Source organism: Styela clava, chromosome 7 (assembly GCF_964204865.1).
Source record: "Styela clava chromosome 7, kaStyClav1.hap1.2, whole genome shotgun sequence".
NCBI classification, from domain to species: domain Eukaryota; kingdom Metazoa; phylum Chordata; class Ascidiacea; order Stolidobranchia; family Styelidae; genus Styela; species Styela clava.
Window position 1 is genome coordinate 2,677,066 of NC_135256.1, and position 24,005 is coordinate 2,701,070.

General features: G+C 36.2%; 1 protein-coding gene across 1 annotated transcript; it reads right to left on the bottom strand.

Moving 5' to 3' along the window:
• Positions 1–5,491: 5,491 nt before the first annotated feature.
• Positions 5,492–22,021, bottom strand: LOC120328149 (ER degradation-enhancing alpha-mannosidase-like protein 1). The gene is made up of 14 exons (XM_078114243.1): positions 21,631–22,021; positions 20,709–20,761; positions 19,935–20,007; positions 18,812–18,915; positions 17,904–18,075; positions 16,891–17,074; positions 15,921–16,012; positions 14,348–14,430; positions 13,444–13,564; positions 13,014–13,184; positions 12,239–12,409; positions 11,471–11,638; positions 10,012–10,160; positions 5,492–8,754 (listed from the first exon to the last, which is right to left on the bottom strand). Exons 1-13 carry the CDS (start codon positions 21,874–21,876, stop codon positions 10,068–10,070), a joined length of 1,731 nt encoding a protein of 576 aa, XP_077970369.1. The 5' UTR covers positions 21,877–22,021; the 3' UTR covers positions 5,492–8,754; positions 10,012–10,067.
• Positions 22,022–24,005: the final 1,984 nt, after the last annotated feature.

Genomic DNA, 24,005 nt, shown 5'->3' on the forward strand with positions numbered 1-24,005 from the left:
AAATTTCAATATTAGTACACACACTTCTGGAGCGCCCAAATATTAGTAGCTTCCTCTATATAAGTGGCTGCTTATGGAAAGTTCGGGGCAAACATATAAACACGCCACATAAAAAAATTGGGGTTCTTGCTTGTGTTGGTAATGAAATCAGTTTGGAAATTATAGCTTTTAGTCGTCGCAGTGGAATCAAATCTATAAATCCGCCGAGTCTGCAAACAAACATATTATATTCGCAAGTCCATATCATGCTACAAAGTACTCGATGGAGTAAGTAAAAGGGTATGAGTGCAGGCTATCTTGAATTCCATAAATGTGCGCTAACACAGACTATGTTAGAAATAATCTGGTCGTACGATTGATGATCACCATCCGGTGAAATATTTTTTTATTTCTAAAGTGATAGAAGTGCAATGTGTCAGGCTGTATATGTTTGAATATATAGGTATATTTACTAAAATTAACGCAAAGAAAATTTGTTTTGCGTAGCATTGTGAAATAAACTCGAGTATTTTTGAGCGCCATGCACCAACAAACTGCCTATGAGTTTTACCTAAGAGCTCGATCATCAAAATATACAAAAAACAACACATGTCTAGTTTTTTCACTGAATTATTATATCAGATATAATATTAAATAATAAAATCATTTAAACTTATCTTAAAACTAACAATTTTTTTTGTCAAACCGACCAACAAATGTTCGTTTTCAGAAGACGCATGCTGAAACATAATTTAAATATGGCGGAATACGATAGTCAAAATATTTCGTCTTCGAAAACATGTTTACAATTTCTACTACAAAGTAGCGAGTTAGAGCATCTTTCTGAAGCAATCAGGCGAATCACAATATTGTTGCAATGTTTAGGAACTTCTCATAACGTCAACCGCCGTGAGAAAAGTTCGTGCAAATCGAAGAAAAATTTATATAGGAAAAACTCAAACTTCACAGTAATAGTAAGATCCCAAATTTTCATTTTGATTACTCAAATATTGGCGCTCCAGAAGTGTATGTACCAATATGGAGGTAACTAGTTTTGTTCGTCTGCTCTACATCAAGTTGTATAAAGGAACTGAAACCTATGGGCAGGTGGTATATACATTTGGCTAACGTGGACAGTCCCCGAGCTCGTAAAAAACTAAAATATGCTCAGTTCAACCGGCAAGCTTAAGGAAAATCGGAATAAAATTATCGCTTGAATCTACCTGGTACTGGAATACTCAAATATTTTACTTGTTGAATACATATTACATTTAATTAGCACGGTGGTTTTGAACCTTTTATGGCTCGCGCCGCCCTTTTGGAGGATTTTAGCACTCATGGCGCTCCGTTTATAATTCCAGTGGTATTTATAGCGGTATTTTAGTTGGGAGATTCCAAATCCTGTTATGTTCAAACAAATCATGCCAAACAAAAAAAATCTGTGAAATAACCTTATTCAGCCACGGCCCACTGCTGGGCCACAGTAAGATAACAGGTGTGCCACAAACATATGAAAAATTGATAGAGTTATTGATAAATTAGTTAATTTTGACTGTAGTAGCAATGAATGATCGTGCTGTTTTCTGCTACTGAGCGATAATTTCTATTCTAATTATTTGAGTGAAAGCGTCCATTCTTGCGGAAATGTTTTTTTTTTGCTTCTCTTGTAGTTTTCCCTTTTGCACGAGAAAGTTAATGGGTCACAGAATATTTATGCAACGGTGAGTCCAGTGGAAAGGAAGACACGTGAGTGAACGACAATATACAAACTTTACCACCTCAGTTTTTTTTTTTCATTCAAATTTAAGATTTGTAAAGAAATACACAAAATTCATTTATTCCTCACAATAAATATGCGTTTTTCTGTGACTTTGATGGTATCTGTCTGACCAAAAAGGTATTTAAAAATTAGAAAATCTCTAGTGAAAAGGAAGCCGCGCGTCAAGTGTTTGCACGGAGCGACCGGAAAGCCGTTTCAAGTGTTTAATAAATTGCGAATTGATTCGAAGGAGTTTCTTCAATTGAATTGAATGACAGGTTGATTGTGAAGTGACAATGGAGGGCATTGTGATATTTAAATTTTTGACATGTTTGATAACAATCAATTAAATGTAAGTGGTGGTAACATTGTGTAGGGACAATGGTAGGATCATATTACATTCTCAAGTTCTCGATTAAAAGATTCCGTAATACAGTATTTACGTAATGAATTACACCAGTTACCCGCTCTACGTATGGCCACCCGTATTTCGAATGAAAATTGAGAGCTTTCGAATATTAAACCTTCACAATTGCTCAATTTAAATATTTTGTTAGAAATAGCTCCTTATCACCACCTTATGGACATTACAACCAAGGACAAGGCATCAAGACAGGTAATTTCGTAATTGAATATGATTTACATATTTATCACTGGGATATAAAAGGCGGCTTCATACTAGTCTGGTTACCAGTTCATTTTGGGTATGGAATTAATTAGTCATTTATTTGTTTCGGACGCATGGACTTAGAAAAGCAAATAAAATTTGTATTTGATAGGGGCTGAGAAGCGATAAATATGGCTTCCTGGTCAAGCTCTGTATCGCTATTACAAAACTAACTTTAGACGGGTAGTAATAATTCTCTCGGTTGTACCGGAATTAGAAAAAACATTAAAGAAATAAGAAACGCTAATCTAAGTTTCAGTTTGAAGAGTAGAAATGTGGTATTTGCATTTTTATTTTGTTTCAAACAGTGCTTGACACAACACGCGGACGAACATAGACCAACTAATTGCGTACTAACATCTTCTGTGTCTTCAATGTGATGGACAACCCGGCAAACCAATTGTGTGGTTTTAAAGTGGACAATAAATATAAAAGCGAGGTTATAAGGGTAGATTTTGCAGTAGATTGATAGCGAGAGAACAGTACATAACACACACAACCCTGTGTTCTTAGAAATTGTTTTCATTTCTCACCCAAACCACGCTCAGATCCAAAGATTGATAACATTGTAATGCAAAGATAAAAAGATCGTATTGCGCTCTCAAGTTCAGTATGTTTACTATTCTACATAATATATTTTTTTAATCGGGGTAGGCGTGCTAGAGGTGTAGCAATAAAATGTATTGTTCAAAAAATCTCAACGTTAGGGTACAAAAATCAGATCATTTATCAGATAAATTTTTCGAGGTGAGGGAACCATTAAGAAAATAATCTTTCTAAAATTCTACTGTTGTGAAACATTACCTCAATTTCCAACAAAATTCGCTGAAATGATACAGTACAGTATTTACGTATAAACCCGATCAATAAGGTATTTTTTGGTTTGAAGAAGAAAAAACGCAGAACTTTCGGATTTCCTTATCAAGCGGCGATGGCTACTGTAGTGTATGTTGCTAAACTCCGAGTGCCGAGACTGCGCTTACTTTTGTGTCCGCTTTAAAGTCTCTAATAACGTATAAATCCTTGTTGTATATTTTATGAAAATTCAGCAACAATAAAACAGTATAAAATAGATAATGAAACACTAAAAGAACTTAACTTAGTTGAGTTAGGAAACTTATGATGCTCGAAGCGGTTGACATCGACGAAAGGTTTCCTCAGCACACTCAAAAAAAAAGGCAGACACTGGAACGTAGTGTGTGCACCAGGTTAGGATTAGGTCATATTTTTAGGTACAAATACTACGCAAGTCACTCGACTAATCCCCGAACTCGTAACAGAACTAAAATAAAGAAAATTGGAATAAAATTATGGCCTAATGGGAACTCCCGCAGTATTTGTACCTGAAATTATGGCCTAACCCTAACCTGGTACACATACTATGTTCCAGTGTCTAACCTGGTACGCATACGACGTTTCGGTGTCTTGGTTCACATAGTACGGGAATACCAAAATTTTTTCACGTAAAATGTGCCGTTTTTTCTGAACCAAATAAGATTAACACGAGCTTACGCTTACGGCATGGACAAACACGTATTCTGCCGGTAGTTCCAACATGTCTTTCCTGTTATTTTTTCCTCTAATTTCAAATAGAGTAGAGAAACCATATTTGCAGAGCCATGCAGTTAAAAATTGCAACATTACTTCGATGTTGTTGTTTTGAAACTGATTATTGAATAGAAATTTCAGGGAAGATAAACTTCCAAAACTGATTATCAATTGGAGTAAGTTGCATATTGAACGAAAGTAAATAAATATATATATTCACTTTAGATCAGGGGCGTTCAAACTGCGGCCCGCAAGGAAAAATTGTGCGGCCCCAGAAAAGTGCCAATTTTTAAAGAAGTGCCTGCAAAACGAGTTTTAGTTCAGATAATCTGGCGCGTGCGAGCAATTTCGATTATTTTTGCGTCGCAAAGTCTATACCAGTACATGAGTGCCACTGTCCTATTAGTAAAACTAGCTAGCAAAATACACGGTGTTGCAAAAAGGTGTTTCTCACTGAATTCGTTTAAAGTCGGTGTGACAATAAATTTGAATAGTAGTTTTCTTCAGAAATTGATGCTCATCATTTCTGCAAGGACCCCTAACAATGCCGTAGGATCAATAACAAAAAGAAACAATTTTTTGTGCCTGTAACCCTAAAAAAGCTATCCTAAATAAAGGTGCGGTCCGTGGCGTCTCACAGTTACTTGTAACTGGCCTTCTGACAATAAATGTTACACACCCTTGCTTCAGATAGTTAAGGCTAAGTTATCAAACTAAACATGAATGCTAGGTCTGCTTGCGCTTGTTGTCGAGAGTTCCAGGCCTTACCTTTAGCAAACTTACACATATATATAAAAAGCACTCACCCGCATTTTCGACACAGTTGGTGGTCTGCAGAAAATTATGTCAGTGTTCACCCGTTCTCCCCGACGCTAACTCCCTGTACACTCAAATAATCTACGGAAACCTAAAGTCACCCAGCATGAAAAAAGACTGCATTTCTGAACTGAAACTACAAATCGGCTCACGTGCTTCATAGATTCGAGTATATACTATGGCGTCATAATTATTTATTACACTATTGTGAAGGTTGCCACATTGGATAATTTTTGATACGAACATAAAGTAGTATAGAGATGGAGGATGGTAAATCATATTGACAAATTTCACTTGATGAGACTTAGGATAGGATTTGCCTATTCATCCGATGCTCGTCCGGTTACCATTCCATGTCGGGTATGGGATTAGTTAGGTATTTGTTTTCGGAAGCATGGACTTGATGGTAGAGGAAGCCGTAACCGATCATCGGCGGCGAGGAGTCCAGCAATCCTCTCGCACATAACCATGCCGTATTTTTAGCTCTTAGCACTACGAGCCACACCGCCGCGCCTTCGGTACTTCAATGCACATGCACTAAAAACGCGCTTTCCATGACACCTATCACGAGTTCGGTGACTAGCCAAGTGACTACCGTAGTATTTATACCTAAAATACGGCCTTACCCTAACCTGGTACACATACGTTGAGGTGTCTGCCATCTTGGTGCACATACTTCTGCAAGTACTCCACATACACAAAGACTTCATTCACAACCTATATACTTTCTGACAAACCATTTATTATACTTTATTTGCATGCATGATAACCTGAAAGGCACATTTCATAACAGGAAATATCTTTTAAAAATGAACTTCAAGAAGAAAAAATATTTACATTAACAGAAATACCTACGGAGCCAAGCACAGCTACAATAAAATAAATGGAAACCCACCGGACCATTTCGAAATTACGAAAATCGGTGGAGTATACATGCACTTTGCACAATCAACCAATCTGGTTTTGGACCTCCAGAAGTATGCGCACCAAGATGACGCACAACCTGAACATAGTCTTGTGTACCGGTTAGGATTCAGGTTGTGCGACATCTTGGTGCACATATTCTGGAGCACCCTGGTTAAATGTAAATGTGACCTTAAAATGAGTAAATAAAATCTGGATGAAAAGTTCTAGGAGCAACAACACCAAAGCACAAATATTCATTTTCTGGCAATTCAATAGTTCAAAAAATTATTTGCATGGAGAATAAACAAAAAAAACAATGGAAGACATAACAAAATAATCAGGGGTGGGTTGAAATAGGGAAGAAGTCAGTATTTGATACATTGAGGTGCCGGTGAAGAGCAAACGCATATTAACACTAGGAATACAAAATTGTATCTGGAGTTTCACTGTATGTGCATAGTCTTATGATGCTTTTTCTGAGTCCTCACTAAACCATGAAACACAGTCGAAAAAAGGTTGACTTAGAGCTATATTAATAACGGAGCTTAAAATCTAGTGTTCAACCCCTATTGCTACAACTATGATGTAATAATTCAGATTGAGGAAGATTTCGATACCACCAAAATACATAATAGCTCCTCCTGTATGGAGTGAAGGCGTGAATATGCCTTATGCAGTGGTTCCCGACCTTTTATGGCTCGTGGCCCTTCCCGGAGGTTTTTAGCACTCATGGCCCGGTATATCATTCCAGTGGTATTAATAGTGTGTATTTGATTGGAAGATTTCAAATCCCATTATGTTCAAACAATTCATGCTCAACAAAGTAAAAACACTCTGTGAAATAACCCTATCAGGCAATGAAACTAGGAAGAAAAACTAACACCAGTTATGCGCCTAGCATGGTGGCCCCTTCCAACTGCTTTGTGGCCCCCTTGGTGGGCAACTGGCCCCCAGTTGGGAACCGCAGCCTTATAGCATGCTTACCTTTGCAACGTGTTTCAAGAAAAAAAAATGAAAAAAATATACTAATAAAGGAATAGACACTATTATTGCTCCAAACAGATGAAAAACATATTTGATCAAAATTGCAAAGAAAAAGTATAAACACAAAAAACAATAATATATTTCAATCAAACAATTTGGGCGAGACTTGGATCCCTATGCCACTGCTTATTACTAGGCTTGTTTTTATAAACAATAAAATTATTGATTGTAATAGCTAATCATAAAGAAAACCATGGCCTATCACAGTCAAGTGAATATACTCTCTGCCCATAGGTTTCAGTCCCTTTATACAACTTGATAAAGTAGGCGAACAAAACTAGTTTCCTCCATATTGGTACACACACTTCTGGAGGGCCATTTTTCTGCTCAGAAAAGATATTCTGGTAACACTTTGAATTACAACTTATTTGCTAGAAATTGTGATTATTGCTTTTTTTGTTATCAGAAAATAAATAAAAACTATCAATTCAATATACTACATACATAACTATATCTACGAAAAATTCTAAAGATAAAAAAGTTACTACTAATGAAAATGATTTTCAAAAAGGCACTCGTGGTATTCATGGCACGGGAGACAAACGTGTAAAGTGTGTGTTTCAAGTAATGAGACCAATAACAGCAAATATTAGACTTGCTTGGTGATTTAAAACTGCCGTATACAGCATTAAAAATAGTACGTTAGAGACAGTCTCAGCTTATAGTAGTTACTCGAGAATTCCTCAAATTCACAATTTTTGAAAAATGTTCTAAAATATGCATGAAATGGATAATTTACAATGATGAGCATGTTCTACCAGTGAAACGTTTCAGGGACCCTTTTTTCTGCGATAGCCCTATATACTGCCGTCCTTGGTCACAATGTGGAAATAATATGTCGCTTAGGGCAATCAGAAACAAACAAAAGATTTTAAGCTAGTAATTTTGTAAATAATAAAATTCGCATAATCAGTTAATATAGTTAAAAGCCAAATAAGCTTGCCTAATATACAGCAATACAGATGTACTCGATCCTTTTTTTTATGAAATATGTTTGAACGACTCTGTTAAGCGAGTCACTGTCAAGCGTTGCACTGTCATATGGACTGAGATGCACATATTGAATGTATTAAGGAGAAAAATGGCACGCAACCTTCCCATATAGACAGTTACAGGGACTCTGTTTCTTTTTCTATGAGTGATGACAGGATAGATTATAAATATCTAGCTGTCATGTTTCTGAATGATATTATTATGAAGATATTACTTCTTAATCATTGTTTCTTTAAATAGAGACCCTATTGACGCTACAGGACATAAATTGGTTGAATACAAAATATCTTTTAGCATAATATAACGACGGTAGTAAGTATATGGTGCCACCAATATTAACACACCCTAATAATATGTTAGTATCGTTTCCAAATGCATTCCTGAAATGATTTTATCCTGTCATTTGAAATGTTTTTTCAGAAATTTAGTTTCGAATATTTGCACTGAAAAAGGAATAAAAAGCTCCGTTTAAAATTTCTGTTTGTTCATGCACAATAAAGAATATAAGCAAGAAATGTAAAAAATATGGCCACCCAATGTACCTTGCAGACATGTGAGATCAGATTAAAAGATTTTACTTGTAATAGGAGTCCTACGTTTATTGTTTATTTAAGTTGGATACCGATTTAAGCTTAAAGTATAAAAAGGCAAACCACTGAGCTTTTTATTGTCAGAATTTTGTTATATTTGTTTATTTTACTAGAGTTTGACCCAAGGTTGAAAATACATGACATTTTTGTCTGTCTAGATCTGTAAATAGGACGAGACATCAGAGCCTCAATAAGAGCCTCAATAGGTCCATGATTTTATATTATTATTCTTTCTAATTCACCTGTTTTCTGTTCTACCACCAGTCTATATTTATCGCCAGTCCCTAATGTCCTGGACAAGCCTAAAAAAGCCAGCTAACACTTGAAAGAATGCTATGCTCATGATAATATAAGGTACAACAGACTGAATCCCAGTATAAGTAGAATCCTCGTGTTCAAATTTAACTTTAAATTCTCCAGCAAATGATAAATCTCCTGCGCGATATAATGATCTGAAAAAGGAATATGAAAACATTTAGGACAGTGGTTCCCAACATCTTTCGTTAAACTCCTTCCTCATTATCCATGAAAACTACGTTATTTGTTCAATCTTCAATGGATTCTTCAACTAGTAATATGCACAAGTCTCACTCCCACTTTTATACAGTTTGAGTAGTTTATGATGTGTGCGTAAATGAGTTATTTTTTTTTTTCTCATTTACTTTGGGGATTTCAATTCCAACAACAAAAAAAAAAAAAAAAAAACGTGGCGAAATGTTTTTTAAAAATAGACCCCAATACACTAATCATAAGCGGCTGTCACTAACAATGCCGGTCACAAGGCTGCAGCTGAAAGACGAGAGAGCAAGCAAGCAATGATATGCTGGTACAAGGTGACCCCAAAAACAAGACCCGGGTCATTTGAAACATATTCTAGAGCAAACATAACTTTTGCAAATAACTTCCTTTGAAATTTACAAAATATAAACCCAATGTAAAATCTCTATCAGCGGTAATGCAGCAGCAGAAGTCTCACTGGTATTTTCCCAAATAGTGAATCTGCCTGTACATGTCTAGAAGGTTTATTATTGTGTATTTTTATTTGAAAGTAACAAAGCATTGTTTTTAATTTTGGTCGGCACACGAGAGAATTTTGTCGTTAAATTCAGCCGATTTTGGCACTCGAGCCGAAAAAGGTTGCGCACCCCTGTTCTGGAGCGAACATAACTTTTGTGCAAAGAGTTCTAGACCAGAGCTACTCAACTGGCGGACCGCGGTCCGAATCCGGACCTTTCGAGTATTGGATTTGAACCGCACCGAATTCCTTATTTAGGATCATTAGCCCCACTTTTTAAGTTTCATTTTATAAAATGACTTTTATAGTTTTGAATATATATGACAAGAACTATAACCCCATAATAAACAATCTTGATTTGCTAGTAATCATTCACCGGCCGAGGAAGTGCACGTTTAAGGATGCCAAAAAAAAAATCTGGAAAGATCAGACCCAAATAATTTTGAAAATTTGTATGCGGATCTTCGGTAAAAATAGTTGAGTAGCCCTGTTCTAGATTACTGAAATTTTTTGGTACGATCATCCAAAAACAGAAAGTCGAGTGTTGAATAAATTTACTTCATTTTCACAGAAGTAACAAATTAAGTTCTTGTATTTGATCCCCATGATTTGGTTTATACATGTATTTGTTTATTCTTTGTAAATATTGTTTCCAAATTTATTCTAAAGTTTTATAACCCTCGCTTCTACTTACATGTAATCCGAATGATTCTCTCCACACACACTTTGTTCGTTTGTCTCCGCGTTGTGTCATGTAATAGCGCCCACTAGTTCATGGACTTGGTGAAGGTAATGACTTCTTAGAGGTAGACCAAAAGTACGCTCGAGAGGAATGGCACTGCACTGAAAAATAAAAGATAAGGTATTTGGGCCGTCACCATCAGCAAAATCATGTTTACGATAGCTTTTGCACAAGCTCTTCAGAAACTATCAACATAATTTTTTTTTTTAATGAGCAAAATGTGGGGTGAAACAACGTGAATTTGTAGAAAACTTCAAAAATATATAGAAGTGCTAGACAGTTTTCGAATTTGCATCTCCAAGTCTTAAAAAATTAAAAGTGATTTATCCAGGAGTGACATTTTCTTCTACGAACCACAACAACAATTTAACGAAACACTGAATATTGTTGATGCCGACAACAAATTTTAGCCTAGTCTCTCGCAGCTTTTTCGGGACTTTCCTTCTCTTCAAAATAAACAAAGAATACCGATCCTTACATTCCTAGAAGCAGGAAGACTAAAGTTCAATTAATCCAGGGAAAAGTGACATTTTGTATCACGAACCACAACAACATGACCAAGAACATTCAGCAAAACATTGCATATCATCGCAGCCAAACCGAATTAGCTTACGCTGCATTTCAAGATTTTGAGACATCGCATTCAAAGTTTGATATTGCCAAACTTAAACACAGAAGATGTTCCCTCATCTATAATGACAGAAGATCAAATAAAGTCCATTTCTTTGGTTTTACTGCGACGCCCAGTGATTCGTGACTCATGTTGTTATCTCCAGACTAAAGTTCAATGTCTCATGTTTTTCGTGATCAAAATCGACCCCCCCCAATAAAAATGAATACCGAATACTATTCCTTACATTCCTAGACGTAGGAAGACTAAAGTTTAATTTCTCATTTTTTTCGTAATCAAAATATATCCCCTCCCTCCCCCACAAAAAAAAAATACAGAATACTCTTCTATACATTCCTAGATGCACGTAGACTACAGTTTAATTTCTCATCTTTTTCGTAATCAAGATATATCCCCTCCCCCCCACAAAAAAAAAAATACAGAATACTCTTCTATACATTCCTAGATGCATGTAGACTAAAGTTTAATTTCTCATCTTTTTCTTATCAAAATCCCCCATCCCCCCTTCTTAAAAAAAAAGGAGGCTCCCGAAGTATGCGAACCAAGATGGCGGACATCGAAATGTAATATGTGTACTAGGTTAGGGTTAGGCCATAATTTTAAATACTACGAGAGGCTCTTGGCTAGTCTTCGAACTGATAATAGGACTAAAATAAGGAAAATTGGAAAAAAAATTATCGCCTAACCCTAACCTGTTACCCATGTCACGTTCCGATGTCCGCCATCTTGGTTCGCATACTTCGGGAGCACCAAAAAAAGATATAGAATACTATTCCTTACATTCCGAGAAGCAGGAAGACTAAAGTTTAATTTTTCATCTTTTTCGTAATCAAAATCCTCTTCCCAAGGTTTAAATCTAGATATTTCTCCAACCGGTAACAAATGTCCTTCCGTTGTGAAAATCCAGCTTAGTTGTTTGTTGTTTACTGGGTTTTCGACATCAAAAAGCTGAAATAAAACAACACCCTATTGACACAAGGAATTAACAGCACAAAGTAAAAATATCCAATCTAAATGATAAATTGCATCAGTGCGGAAGTCTCCTAATACAGTATTTTGGCCACAATTGCGGTATTCGACTTTAAAGGTGACTTTAAAATTGGAAAATCGAAATAAATTTTCATACATTTCCAACACAGATTTTAAAACTTATGCATTAGTCTTGTTTGAGTAGTTATAGGATCGGATTTACATATTTATTTATATTAAGGAGAGAAAAAAGGTAAGATGGCTTAGCTTAAACATATGGCGAACCACGGCCTCTTGCCGGTTATCAGGCCATGTCAAGTATGGGATTAGTTAGCCAGTTACCAGTTTCAGAAGATGAACTTGATGGCGGAGAGATCCGTCCATAACGAACAGCGATTACGTGAACCACCCTACAGCGGCAGGGAGTCCAGCAATCCTCTCGCACATAATTATTGTCACAAGAGTTAATGCTGCCAACACACATAGAGTAATCAGAGGCGCGATAGCGAGCGTATACCTCTTAGCACAATGCGCCAAATAACCTATTGTGGAGCAGAAAAAACTTCACTGGAAACTCACCAGATATAAATATTTACAAGTTTCACTAAGAAAAAAAGATTCCATTCTGTCTTCTTGTGATTTATCCAGAACATTGTGAAGTGATGCATATCCGCAATGCGTTCGAGCGTGACGATTTATAGATTGCAGAATTTCTTGACCGACATGAAGATAAAAAGGATTTTTGGTCGCCTGAAAAAGAGGGAAAATCTTGTGTGTTGAAATAACCAATAACAACTATCTTTTCCAACACAACCATAGTTAAGATAAGTAGTTCACAATTGGGGGCACAGCGAAGTTTACAGGGGTCACAGAATGCTAGCGTAAAACTTATTTTACTTTTCCCTTCAAAAAAAAACTTTCTGTTCTTCCCGGTTTCATTGCTTGTTAATTACCACTGAAATGATAAACAGGAACCTATGAGTGTTAAAAGCGTTCGAAAGCGCCATCGTCAGCGACCTCCTTGTGTCTGCTGAAATAACGACTGTAGTTTTTATGGATATCAATTTTGTTGAAAATATCGAAGAAAATAACGTCATAATGACCCCGTTTGTAACTTTGTGCTTCTTACCACTATAAAAACGTAAGCCTAGCTGTTGTAAATAAACTGTTTTCTATTCATAGTTTTTTCATATTGAGATTTTCAGACCCCGGCCCAGTAACTGAGTCCCTGATGTATAGAGTGCTGTGAGAGGTCGATCACACATAAATTTTCCTATAATTTCATGGCGCAAATATTAAGAGCCACTTACAGGGTTTTCTCTCAAATACAAAGTAAGAACTCATCATAACTTACTTGATATAATAAATAAGTGCTTTCTACGAGTTCTGGTCTTAAAGGATAAAAACGAACGTCAGGCATTTTTAGTTTCCAATTGAATCTCTCTGGTAGCGCATCATAGCGTTTCCATATTGCATAATATAAAGCATGACAACATATGGCTTCTTCTATGTCTCCACTTAGCACCTGATATGTGAAATTTTAAAAAATAATGGGAGGAAAAAATTGTATCAAAATACATCGAATGTTGAGTGCAAATTAACAATTATCAAGTTCAAACTGGGGATCCTGATCTGGCATGTCTCCGTGGGCCGCGTAATTTTTTCTTGCGAGTCGCATTTGGCCTGTGTGCCACAAATTGCATATCCCCGGTTTAAAGAAAACATTTCCCAGTTTTCACGAATTTTTTTGGACAAAAATGCTTTAATAAAACTATATAACTCACCAATAATCCAGGTAGAAATGCTTGCAATGAATCGACCCATGTATTCAGCATATATCCATTGGTGATGTCTACATTGACATAGATAGGAGGGTCGCCATAACCACTGTTGCAATGCTCTCGCCTAAAAGAAAAATTTTTGGATGTCACGACTAGGATTGAAAATTTAAGAATAATTTCTTGATACTCTCGGAGTATGTGTACCAGGTTAGGGTCCCGACATAATTTTACTCCGATTTTCCTTATTTTAGTTCTTTTACGATTTCGGGGACTGTCTGTGTTAGCCAAGTGAATAGGTTTTCAGTTCCTTTATACAACTTGATGTAAAGTGCGCGAACAAAATTAGTTACCTCTATATTGGTACACACACTTCTGGTAGCGCTTTGAAAATAACAGCGAATATCATACATGTTTACATTTAAGATACATTTGAAAGGTTTCACATATATACATGTGATTTTTGAATTTTCACATAACACATCAAGCTTAGCCCCTTCTTAAAAACTTATTAACATTTTGCATAGCATAGAATATTATTCTGATATACTGATAATTACTGTGACTATCATAGTATGTGTTTACATTTAAAAAATATGGGAAAAGGTAGGTAGGTAGTATGCGAATCAAGATGGCGGACACCGGACTGTAGCATGTGTACCAGGTTAGAGTTAGGCCATAATTTCAGGTACAAATACTACAGGAGTCACTTGGCTAGTACCCGACCTCGTAAAAGAAGTAAAATAAGGAAAATTTGAATAAAACTATGGCCTAACCCCAACCTGTAACACATTCTACGTTCCAGTGTCCACCATCTTGGTTCGCATACTACAGGAGTACCAAAAAATATTTGAAAGGTTAACACATATATCTATGTGACTTTTGACCAATTTTCACATATCACACTTACCCCCTTCTTAAAAAATTCTTAACATTTTGCATAGCTTCTGTGAACATATGGAGATCTTCTTCATCTCCAAATAATATGTGAGCCTGAAAAACAATATAAATTGGTATATATTAGTGTCTAATGCAGTTGTTCGGAACTTTTTAAGTCATACCACTTTTTAGAATTTGTGAAGTCTAGCTATTAATAAGCTACAAATAACAGATGAAAAGGCGAAAGTACGTTTTATTCAAAAAACAAGTTGAAAATGGTGCTCCAGAAGTGCGCATGCACCAAGATATCGCACAACCTCAATTCTAACCGGTACACATCTACTATGTTCAGGTGGTGCGCCATCTTGGTGCGCATACTTCTGGAGGTCCCAAATATTTTTATTTTTAATTAGCTTCACTCCCTCTCAAAAAATTGTCTATGGCCCATCCCTCCTCACACCCCTAGCCCACTTCACTATTCGAGAACCACTGGTCATAAATCAACGTAGTACTAGTCGCTCTTGGTATTTTAACTTAAATCAGAGACAAGTCTACTCTTCTGAACATGTTATATAAATGAATACATCTCAATTTAAAGCAGAAAAGTATTTTAACTTAAATCAGAGACGAGTCTACTCTTCTGAACATGTTATATAAATGAATACATCTCAATTTAAAGCAGAAAAGTATTTTAACTTAAATCAGAGACGAGTCTACTCTTCTGAACATGTTATATAAATGAATACATCTCAATTTAATGCAAAATGAAAAGTATTTTAACTTGAATCAGAGACGAGTCTACTCTTCTGAACATGTTATATAAATGAATACATCTCAATTTAAAGCAGAAAAGTATTTTAACTTAAATCAGAGACGAGTCTACTGGTTCTCATTTGCTGGGCCACAAATCTATTAATAAACGCTAGAGTTATTGATAAATTTAGTTAAATTGGTGGTTGTAGTAATGAATGACAATGCAGTTTATGCTACAAAGCGGCATTCATCATTCAAATTTTTCATTCTAAGTAAATGTGTCTATTTTTGCAAAAAGATTTTTTTGGTTTTCTTGTAGTTTTTCCCTGCATGATAAGTTAACGAGCCCGAGAACTTTTGTGCAACACAAACGGGACATTTGGTTGAGAACCACTGAGCTAACCGAATATTTCCGGCTGACATTGCACACCCTGGTTGAGGTGGTGGACATGGGATTTGAATTCAACCTGTAATGTCAACTTAGTCAAGTTCAACATTTTAACCAAGAGTGTATCCAAGAATTTTCAAAAGAGGGGGTTCTGACATTTCTAATCCAAGTTAGACCATAACAGCTAACGGGTATTGACGGGGTCATCAGGGTCTAAAAAGCGTTTCAAGCTACGAAATATCGCTTATGATACAGAAAAATCGGACTTCCTGAAGTATGTGCACCAAGATATCGCACAACCTGAGTTGTGCGAGTACCAAAAAATCTCTTTTTTTACATTTAAACAGGGAGAATTTTCTGACCCACAAGCCCCCCGGGTACGTCCCTGGCTACAAGCACAACACAACTGCACCCATATGAAATAAAATATATAAGACTGGATATCTCAGACTTGAGATCCCACCTTTAATAAATATTCAAAATAAGAATCTATTCCAGCTCCCACTCCGCTAAGTCTGCTTGTCCATTTTCCTGTGTTCACATCAATTGCAAGACCTGGGTAAGTAATGTATTGGTGATTTAATGCAAAGGGTGTGCAAACTATGGCCAGCGAGCCAAATGCGGCCCATGTGGAAAAATTGTGTGGCCCACGGAAAAGTGCCAATTTCAAATGACCTGCGGCCCGCGAAACAAGTTTTTAATTTCGTTCAATCGGGTACCAGCGAGTAATCCCAATTCTTTTGCGTTGCAACACTTATACCGGAATCAAATTTCTTTATTATGCCTATGATGTTAAAATGTCCTAACAGTTAGCTTGCCCAAAGCGAACATTGCATGTCATAAGATCAATAAGCAAAATTTTTTTGCGAGCAACTACTAGAAAGCAAAGCAAAAGTTGAATTCCATCAATTTTTTAAAAAGTGTAGTGAAAGTAATTTTTTTTTATTTTTGATATCAAAAGACATTGGAATTTTATTGGACTGCATTCATTTCATCGAACAATTTAAAATTTCACCCAGGTTTTTGATGGTTTATAAAAAATGGCCTGAAATGTAGAAATTTTGGTATAATTGACATATTTTGTGATGATCCCGGACACAAAATGTTCGATTGTGTGGTACAGTTATTTCACATGGAATCGACGCATTGGATTTAAGTTAATAAAGTTTAAATGTTTGCAGTGCTGTAGGACATTTCTTCACCCATTTAACGATTCATTACCAGAATTTTAAGAGATGATAGAGGCCGCTATTTCGAAGTGGAAAAATGTCCTGTAGTGTCACTTGGAATAGCCCATATGTTAAATAAGGGTGCAATCCGCTAACTAATCCCAAACTCAACATGAATTGGTGACAGGACGAGATGCTGTGGTGCGCCACATGATTAAGACGTTTGCCGACTTTCCTCTCCCTAAGATAAAAATGATGACTTACCAAGCAGTCCAGTTGTTCCATGTCTTCTTTTCCAAATCTCTCGGACAGCTCTCCTTGCAGAATTCTCAAAAGTTGGATCTCCGATTAATCTGCTCAGCATTCCAAATTCAAGGAGAAGGCTTCCAGCACCAGCAGTTGCTGTATCAGTCAATGTATTCTTGGGTACTCCATATTGTAAGTTGACCTGAGATAGTTTGTAAATATAAATAAGCGAACATTTTCATTGATGGAATATTGCAACAATCTGTTTATTTTACTGAAATCATAATATACAATGTTCGGTACTCCTGAAGTATGCGCACCAAGATGTCGCATAACCTGAACCCTAACCTGGTACACAACCAGAGTTCAGGTTGTGCTTCAGGAGGTCCCAATGTTTTTAGGATTTACATATTTAGGGTCTCGTGTAGTTCCGTACCTAACGTACTTCTATTGGAATCGTTGCGACGAGAAAACGAGAGAAATAACTGTTCGATTTCGGGTGCTCGTTTGCGCGTCTTGGATGGCAGCTCGTATAGTTTGAAGGGCTCTATTACGTCACTGTGACGTCGTAATGACGTAATTTTCAAATGGTCTAGTCAGGGTGGGGTTAGGATTGATACATAAAAAAATTGTCATGCTACGCCCACTAGAAGTATGTTAGGTAAGAAACTACATGAGACCCCATATTTATCCCGGGAGAAGAATACCTATAGGACGGTTTAATCCTATGGTGACCCACTACCAGCCAATGTCGTGTATGGGATGAGTTTGCCAGTAACATGTTTTTGGAAGCATGGACTCTTTTCAAGAAAAGGTTTTTAGCTGTACTCAGTTGCCTGTGAGCTTTCACTTACGTACTGTCAGTGTACCCGCCTAAATAAAGAGCTTTGTATGCCAAGTGGTTTAGTAAGAGTTCGGCGCTCCATACCGATAGGGAGAGAACTCACCTAAAAGAAGGAAAACTGGAATAAAATTATGGCCTAACCTCAACCTGGTACACATACTACGGGAGTACCCCCTCATCAACATACCCTCGGATACGGAATTCCATTCGGCGTATTTTCAAACGCTGTCATCAATCGTACTGCGAGATCGTGGGCAAGTGAGAGAAGTTCGTTGTCATAATCCACAGGTCGAAGGTCACCAAAAGGTTGTTCTGGGTCATTGATTATGAGATGAGCAGATAAGAGAGAACCGAGGACCCTGGATATAGAAATGATCTAAATTATATTACGCACTTCCAATGGGGCTTTTAATTTAATTAATTTTTCTAGGTTTTTATTGAGATAGTTTAGTGAAAACATCAAATTTCGATTAATCAAACAACGCAAGCAAAAGCAACTCATCATTTTTTCGTTCTAACTCTGGCACGACTGACTTTTTTATTGGCTGAAAAGCAATCTTGACTGGATATATACATATATAAGGTACTATGTACTGGGATTGGGAATAAAACCGTACTGCTACCTGTACAAGCGTAACCGATAAGGTAGGTCACCGTTTACAGATAATGTTGAAAGACAGTAGGTTCAAAATTCTACAATTTCAATTTTTTTAAATTACATATTTGAACCTCGGATGTCGCTGCTCAATAACCAACTTTGGTTCCCTGCGACTTCCCTTCCCCAGTAAAACTGTGTAATTATCATTTTCTCATGATTTGTTTCGTTTGTTGTTTTTTTCACTGGTTAGAAAAAATAAACTTGACTTGTTCTTTAAAAGCATCTCTCTCTCTCTGTGAATTTTTAAACCAGAACCAGAATCGTTTTTAAATCATAAAAGTAAATCAGTTATTCACAAAGGCAATCTAAAATATTAAATCAAATTCGATTTTAAGCTTCTTTCATCAAAACTCACTAAAGCTAAGTTTGGTCATCATAATTTTTGAGTGAAGTTATCTCAATCCTTTAGCTGTGGTTAGTCACGATGAGTCACAAACCTGATATTTGTCTCGAACACTTGCACAGTTGAATTTCTGTCGAACGAAACTGTTTCTAGAACAAGCTGAACAGCATTCTTGAACTCTGTGACATTACCAAGTATCTAGGAAAAAAGTGAACTTCAAAAAATTGGAATATGTTGCAAATATCTTACAGTTCAAGCCTAATTAAAGTAATTAGGTTTAGTATCAATTATTATTTAGCAAGGCAGTTTAGCAAGGCAGTTTCTTACAGTTAATTTTAGAGTCTAATTAAACTAATTACGTTTAGTATCAACTATTATTCAACAAGGCAGTTTCCTACAGTTAATTTTAAAGTCTAATTAAACTAATTACGTTAAGTATCAACTATTATTTAACAAGGCAGTTTCCTACAGTTAATTTCAAAGTCTAATTAAACTAATTACGTTTAGTATCAACTAATATTTAACAAGCCATTTTCTTACAGTTAACTCTAAAGTCTAATTAAAGTATCAATTATCATTTAACGTATGCCCAGTATGGATTTCCACCGTTTGAGGCCCACATCTTTCCTGGGTTACTAATGGGTAAAGGAACCGCAATATAATTTCGAGCAATGTGCGTATCGTCGGTATTCTTGCGCAAACAATATATTGCAGCTAATAATCGAAACATGTGTTCACTAAGATTCCTACAAGATAGAAGGTGAACATGTATTGAATAGGCAGAATAAAAAAGCATCCAGTCTAACTCTCTCAAAGTTGAAGAAACTTAGTGTGGTGATTTATGTCTTGAAGTTTGCTGTTTTTCTTTCTGTATTAGGTTCACCACACTTGGCAACAAGATTTTGAGGATGTATCATGAAACTAACAGTGATAAGCTTAAATACTAAACGACATGTAATGACATGGGATGGCATTACTTAAGCAAAATAGATGCTCTCGAGTTTTTGCACGGTGATACATTCCCACACATACAATTACTATTGGGCAATAATTGCTTACCAAATCCAAAATAGAAAATAAAATTTACTAGAAAATGAAATCAATAACTTTTTGTTGCAAAAGTGATCCTAGAAGATTTTTAGCCGACCCATAAGTTGGAAACACTGGTCTAGCCCACCAAGTAAATCCATATTCATAATTTGAATGAATCAACTCACAGCTAATGTATCCAGAGAATCCACCAGAGTCAGTGAAAAGTTTCCAAGAACGTCGTTTATATTGATATTGGATCTGAAAGAAAATACAATTCTTCGTATAGGCAGGATAGGATTGACATATTTATTCCGAAGGAGAGGAAAGCCGATGAGACAGCTTAATCATATGGTGAACCATGGTCTCTCGTCTGAGTTACCATGTCCATGTCGAATATGGAATTAGTAAGCCAGTTATCTGTTTTCGAATACATGGACTTGATGGTGAAAGGAGCAATAACCGACCAGCAGTTATGCGAATTCTATTTCCTCAAAGTAAAGTGAGCCGTTAGAGTAATTCTTCAAATGACATTTACTGCCAACCTTTTTTCTTTTGGGACCCACTTTTGTTGCACAGAAAATATTGTGGCTCACTTACTTAATCCTGCAAAGGGAAAAGTCACAGGAAAATCAAAACAAAAAATTCTTTTCCAAAAGATAGACACCTCCTCTTAATATTTAAATTGAGAATTACCACTCATTAGCAATAAAACAGCAACAAAGTTCATTGCCTGTACAATCAAAGTTTAACCAATTTATCGATAACTCTAGCAATTTTCAATGGATTTGTAGCCCACCTAAAAATGTTTCTGTGACCCACTGGTTCTGCTATAGCGAGAAAGAACCAAAAAAAATCTCAGACATCCTTGCAACACATAAAGATCCAACAGTACAAGAAACGTGTAGTAAAGGATGAACAACACAAACATGATAATAATTTGATAAGTAAACAGAACTTACGGATTCTCAATATCAGGCCCACGACCGGAACATGCGATGGGATTCAACTCATCCTGTAACAAAACAAATCAGAAAACTTGAGTTGCAAAAAAATCTGAGCAAGATATATTCAAAGTAATCCTTTCTGGTAAGCGATTACAAAATTTTCAAAATGCAGACTAAAATCTTCTAGAATTTGGGACGACATAAATTATGTGCCTTCCTAACAAAATTTGAATGAATACTTGTTAAGCAGGGAAGCTGCTGGACAAGCTGACTTTTTTGTTAATAGATGGATTGCGCCTTTTCTTGTTCTAATATTCCATGATTTTACAACTGAACCAAATTTACTTGGATTTTTGAAGATGAAATAACAAGCAATATGACACGTATTATTGCTACACGTACACGTCAAGGAACGTACATGCAAGGAAGGACACTGGATCACAAATTACAATCTTACAATTACAATCTTACACGTACATGTCAAGGAAGGACACAGGATCACAAATTACAATCTTGTTTCTCTTTTACATTAGCAGAGAAAATGTCAAACATTGATTCATTAAACATTATGTAGATAATTATATTTCAAACGTTTTATTAACAGTAAATGGCGCTTCCGAAGTGTGTGTACCAATATGGAGGCAACTAATTTTGTTTGCCCACAGACATTCCCCGAAATCGTAATAGAACTAAAATAAGGAAAATCGGAATAAAATTATGGCCCAAACCTAACTTGGTAAGCACACTACAGGAGTACCCAGAAATATACTGTGAAGTGGCTGCATTAGAAACCAAAATTGAAAGCTTTTTTATTACTATTTGCACACTTATTCCACCTTTATTGAGCGGAGTGTAACAAGTTAGAATAATTCCATGTAAAAAATAACGAGTCGATGCTGCTTATATACTCAGCGATTTGAAGATTCAAAACACTTACTTGTGGAAAAGCATATTTCATGTAGTTATCATATCCATAATAAAACATCTTCTTGGCTTCATTTTTGAGATTAAGTCTGTCTTTCCTCGAGAAATAATGATATTTATTTCCATAAAATTCTCGCCAGAATTCATGAGAGCTTTCATTTCCACCCGGAAAAAATTCATATTCCTCATAAAAATTATTGTCAACAGCTGTCACTTCATATATATTCAGAAGCGTTGCTATGACAATACAAATATACATCGAAAAGTCAGTACTCCCCAAAACCCCCCAAAATGTTGTGAAATTTCTATTTTATCATCTTCTTGCCCTCTTCAGTTACGATGCCAAATTTTTCTCTTCCATCGTAGTTCAATCAATATTCTATCAAATTTTATTTTAATTTCTGTTATCTGTCATAAAAAATGTCTATTAATTTCATGGGTTCGCGCTGCATCATCCTTACAAGACTTTTTGAAATTTTGAATTGAGTGTTTCGCCAAAATTTTGTTTGTGTGCCTTGGAAGTTGATAGTTTTTCAACTGTGGAGCCATGGTAATTTCTGGATTTGCTTTTTATAAAAATAGGATGAGGTTCTTAAAACAGTAACAGCTCACAAATTGTGCTTGTGTTAGGAATAAGCCATCGGACCTCGTTTTACCCTGCGTGGGTTCGCAGGTTCGGGCCTCCTCAATTATGTGTGGGGAGATTGTTGGGCTCCTTGCCATCGTAGGGCGGTAAGGTGGTTCACGACTCACGTAATCGCTGGTCAGTTACAGCTTCCTCAACCATCAACATCAAGTCCATGCATCTGAAAACAAATAACTGGCTACCAGTACCGGTACCAGTAACTACCGGTACCGTAATCAGATAACCGACATAGATGGGTACCGGTACCGGTAACCGAAACAAAACCGTGGTTCGTCATGTCGTTATTCCAGTATTCCGTTCTATTGGCCTTCCTCTCCCCGGGAAAAAATACAGAAAATTCTAAACAGTTTCAAAAGCTTTCTCAATAATGCAATAGAATTGGGCAGTCAATATACAACTTACATACAATACGGTACAGTACGATACTGGTATATGGTTATTTCGTATCCTTTCTCTTATATTGTCCTCAAAACAAAACTAGAATACACGATAACTCACAAACTCGAGAGAACCTCAATACAACATAGCAAATTTAATTCTGCGATGTTCCCATGGAACACTTAACAAAAATTGACCAAAATTCGAGCGAATATAACATTTTCCTGTTTATCAGTATTATAAAAAAAAATATTCATAAAATGTTTCTAAAATAACTGAACGGCAAAATATAAATGCGTTCAAAGATATTTTATTTATGGCATTTGCATGGGAGCACTGAATCATTTGCGAGACGTAGCTCAGGAACGTAATGGAGCGTGACAAAAATACTACATCATTACCAGCTACCGGTAATTACTTTCCGTTTAGTATCCCTGAGATTCAAAGAATTCTAGAGACTATTATTACACGCATGAATTTGCTATTTTAAATCCAATGAAGTACGATGATATGCAAAAAGGTATCTGAATTTAATTTAACTAACGGAAAATGTTGCGTGGTAAATGGATTGTTTTTGATGATACGTAGGTCAAAAAAACAACTTTTGGAAACCCAGCTATCGTTTATGAGGGATTTCACATCGAGCAAAGCTGTGACTGATATTTTTTTTCAATTCAACCCTGCTTTACTTTTTTTTTAAACAGGATTATTACTTATCGATTTTGATCGGTAAGTATGTTGATAGGTATTTGTCTGTCTGTCTGTCTGTTAGATGCACGCAATATCTCACGAAAGCGAGATTGAATCTGCTCCAGATTTTGCATGTCCGTTTATCACATCTCGGATCAGAAGCCTATTGATTTTGGGCGAATTATGTCGTATAATTAGCGAGTTATTAATTAATTAGTGATGGGACACAAAGTGTCACTATGGAGTAAGAGCGCTGTTTTGGGGGATCACCTAACTTTCGATCGATAAGTCTTCCGCCTCTGACCGATATTCTCTTCAATGTTCTATCATTATAAACATCCTTGGATAGTCTTATCACTCTTCAAGATAAAGTTGATGACCTCAACAGTTTTCCTCCAGATAATGTATTTCATAGATGTTATCACGGAGCAAGGCTTTCAAGTCTTTACGCATAGATAGAGCTATTATTTTTGTGTGTGGTATCATTCAAGCTTGACACTGCCTGCCTCGGGAGATGTGGTGGGCATGGGTTAGAAACCAGGATCTTGCAAATTGCGATGCTAACTTAGTTTATTACACCAACAACTTCTGAAACATTAGGATCTACATATTTATCCATGGGAAGAGGAAAGTCAATAAGATGGCTTAATCATATGGCGAACCATGGCCTCTCG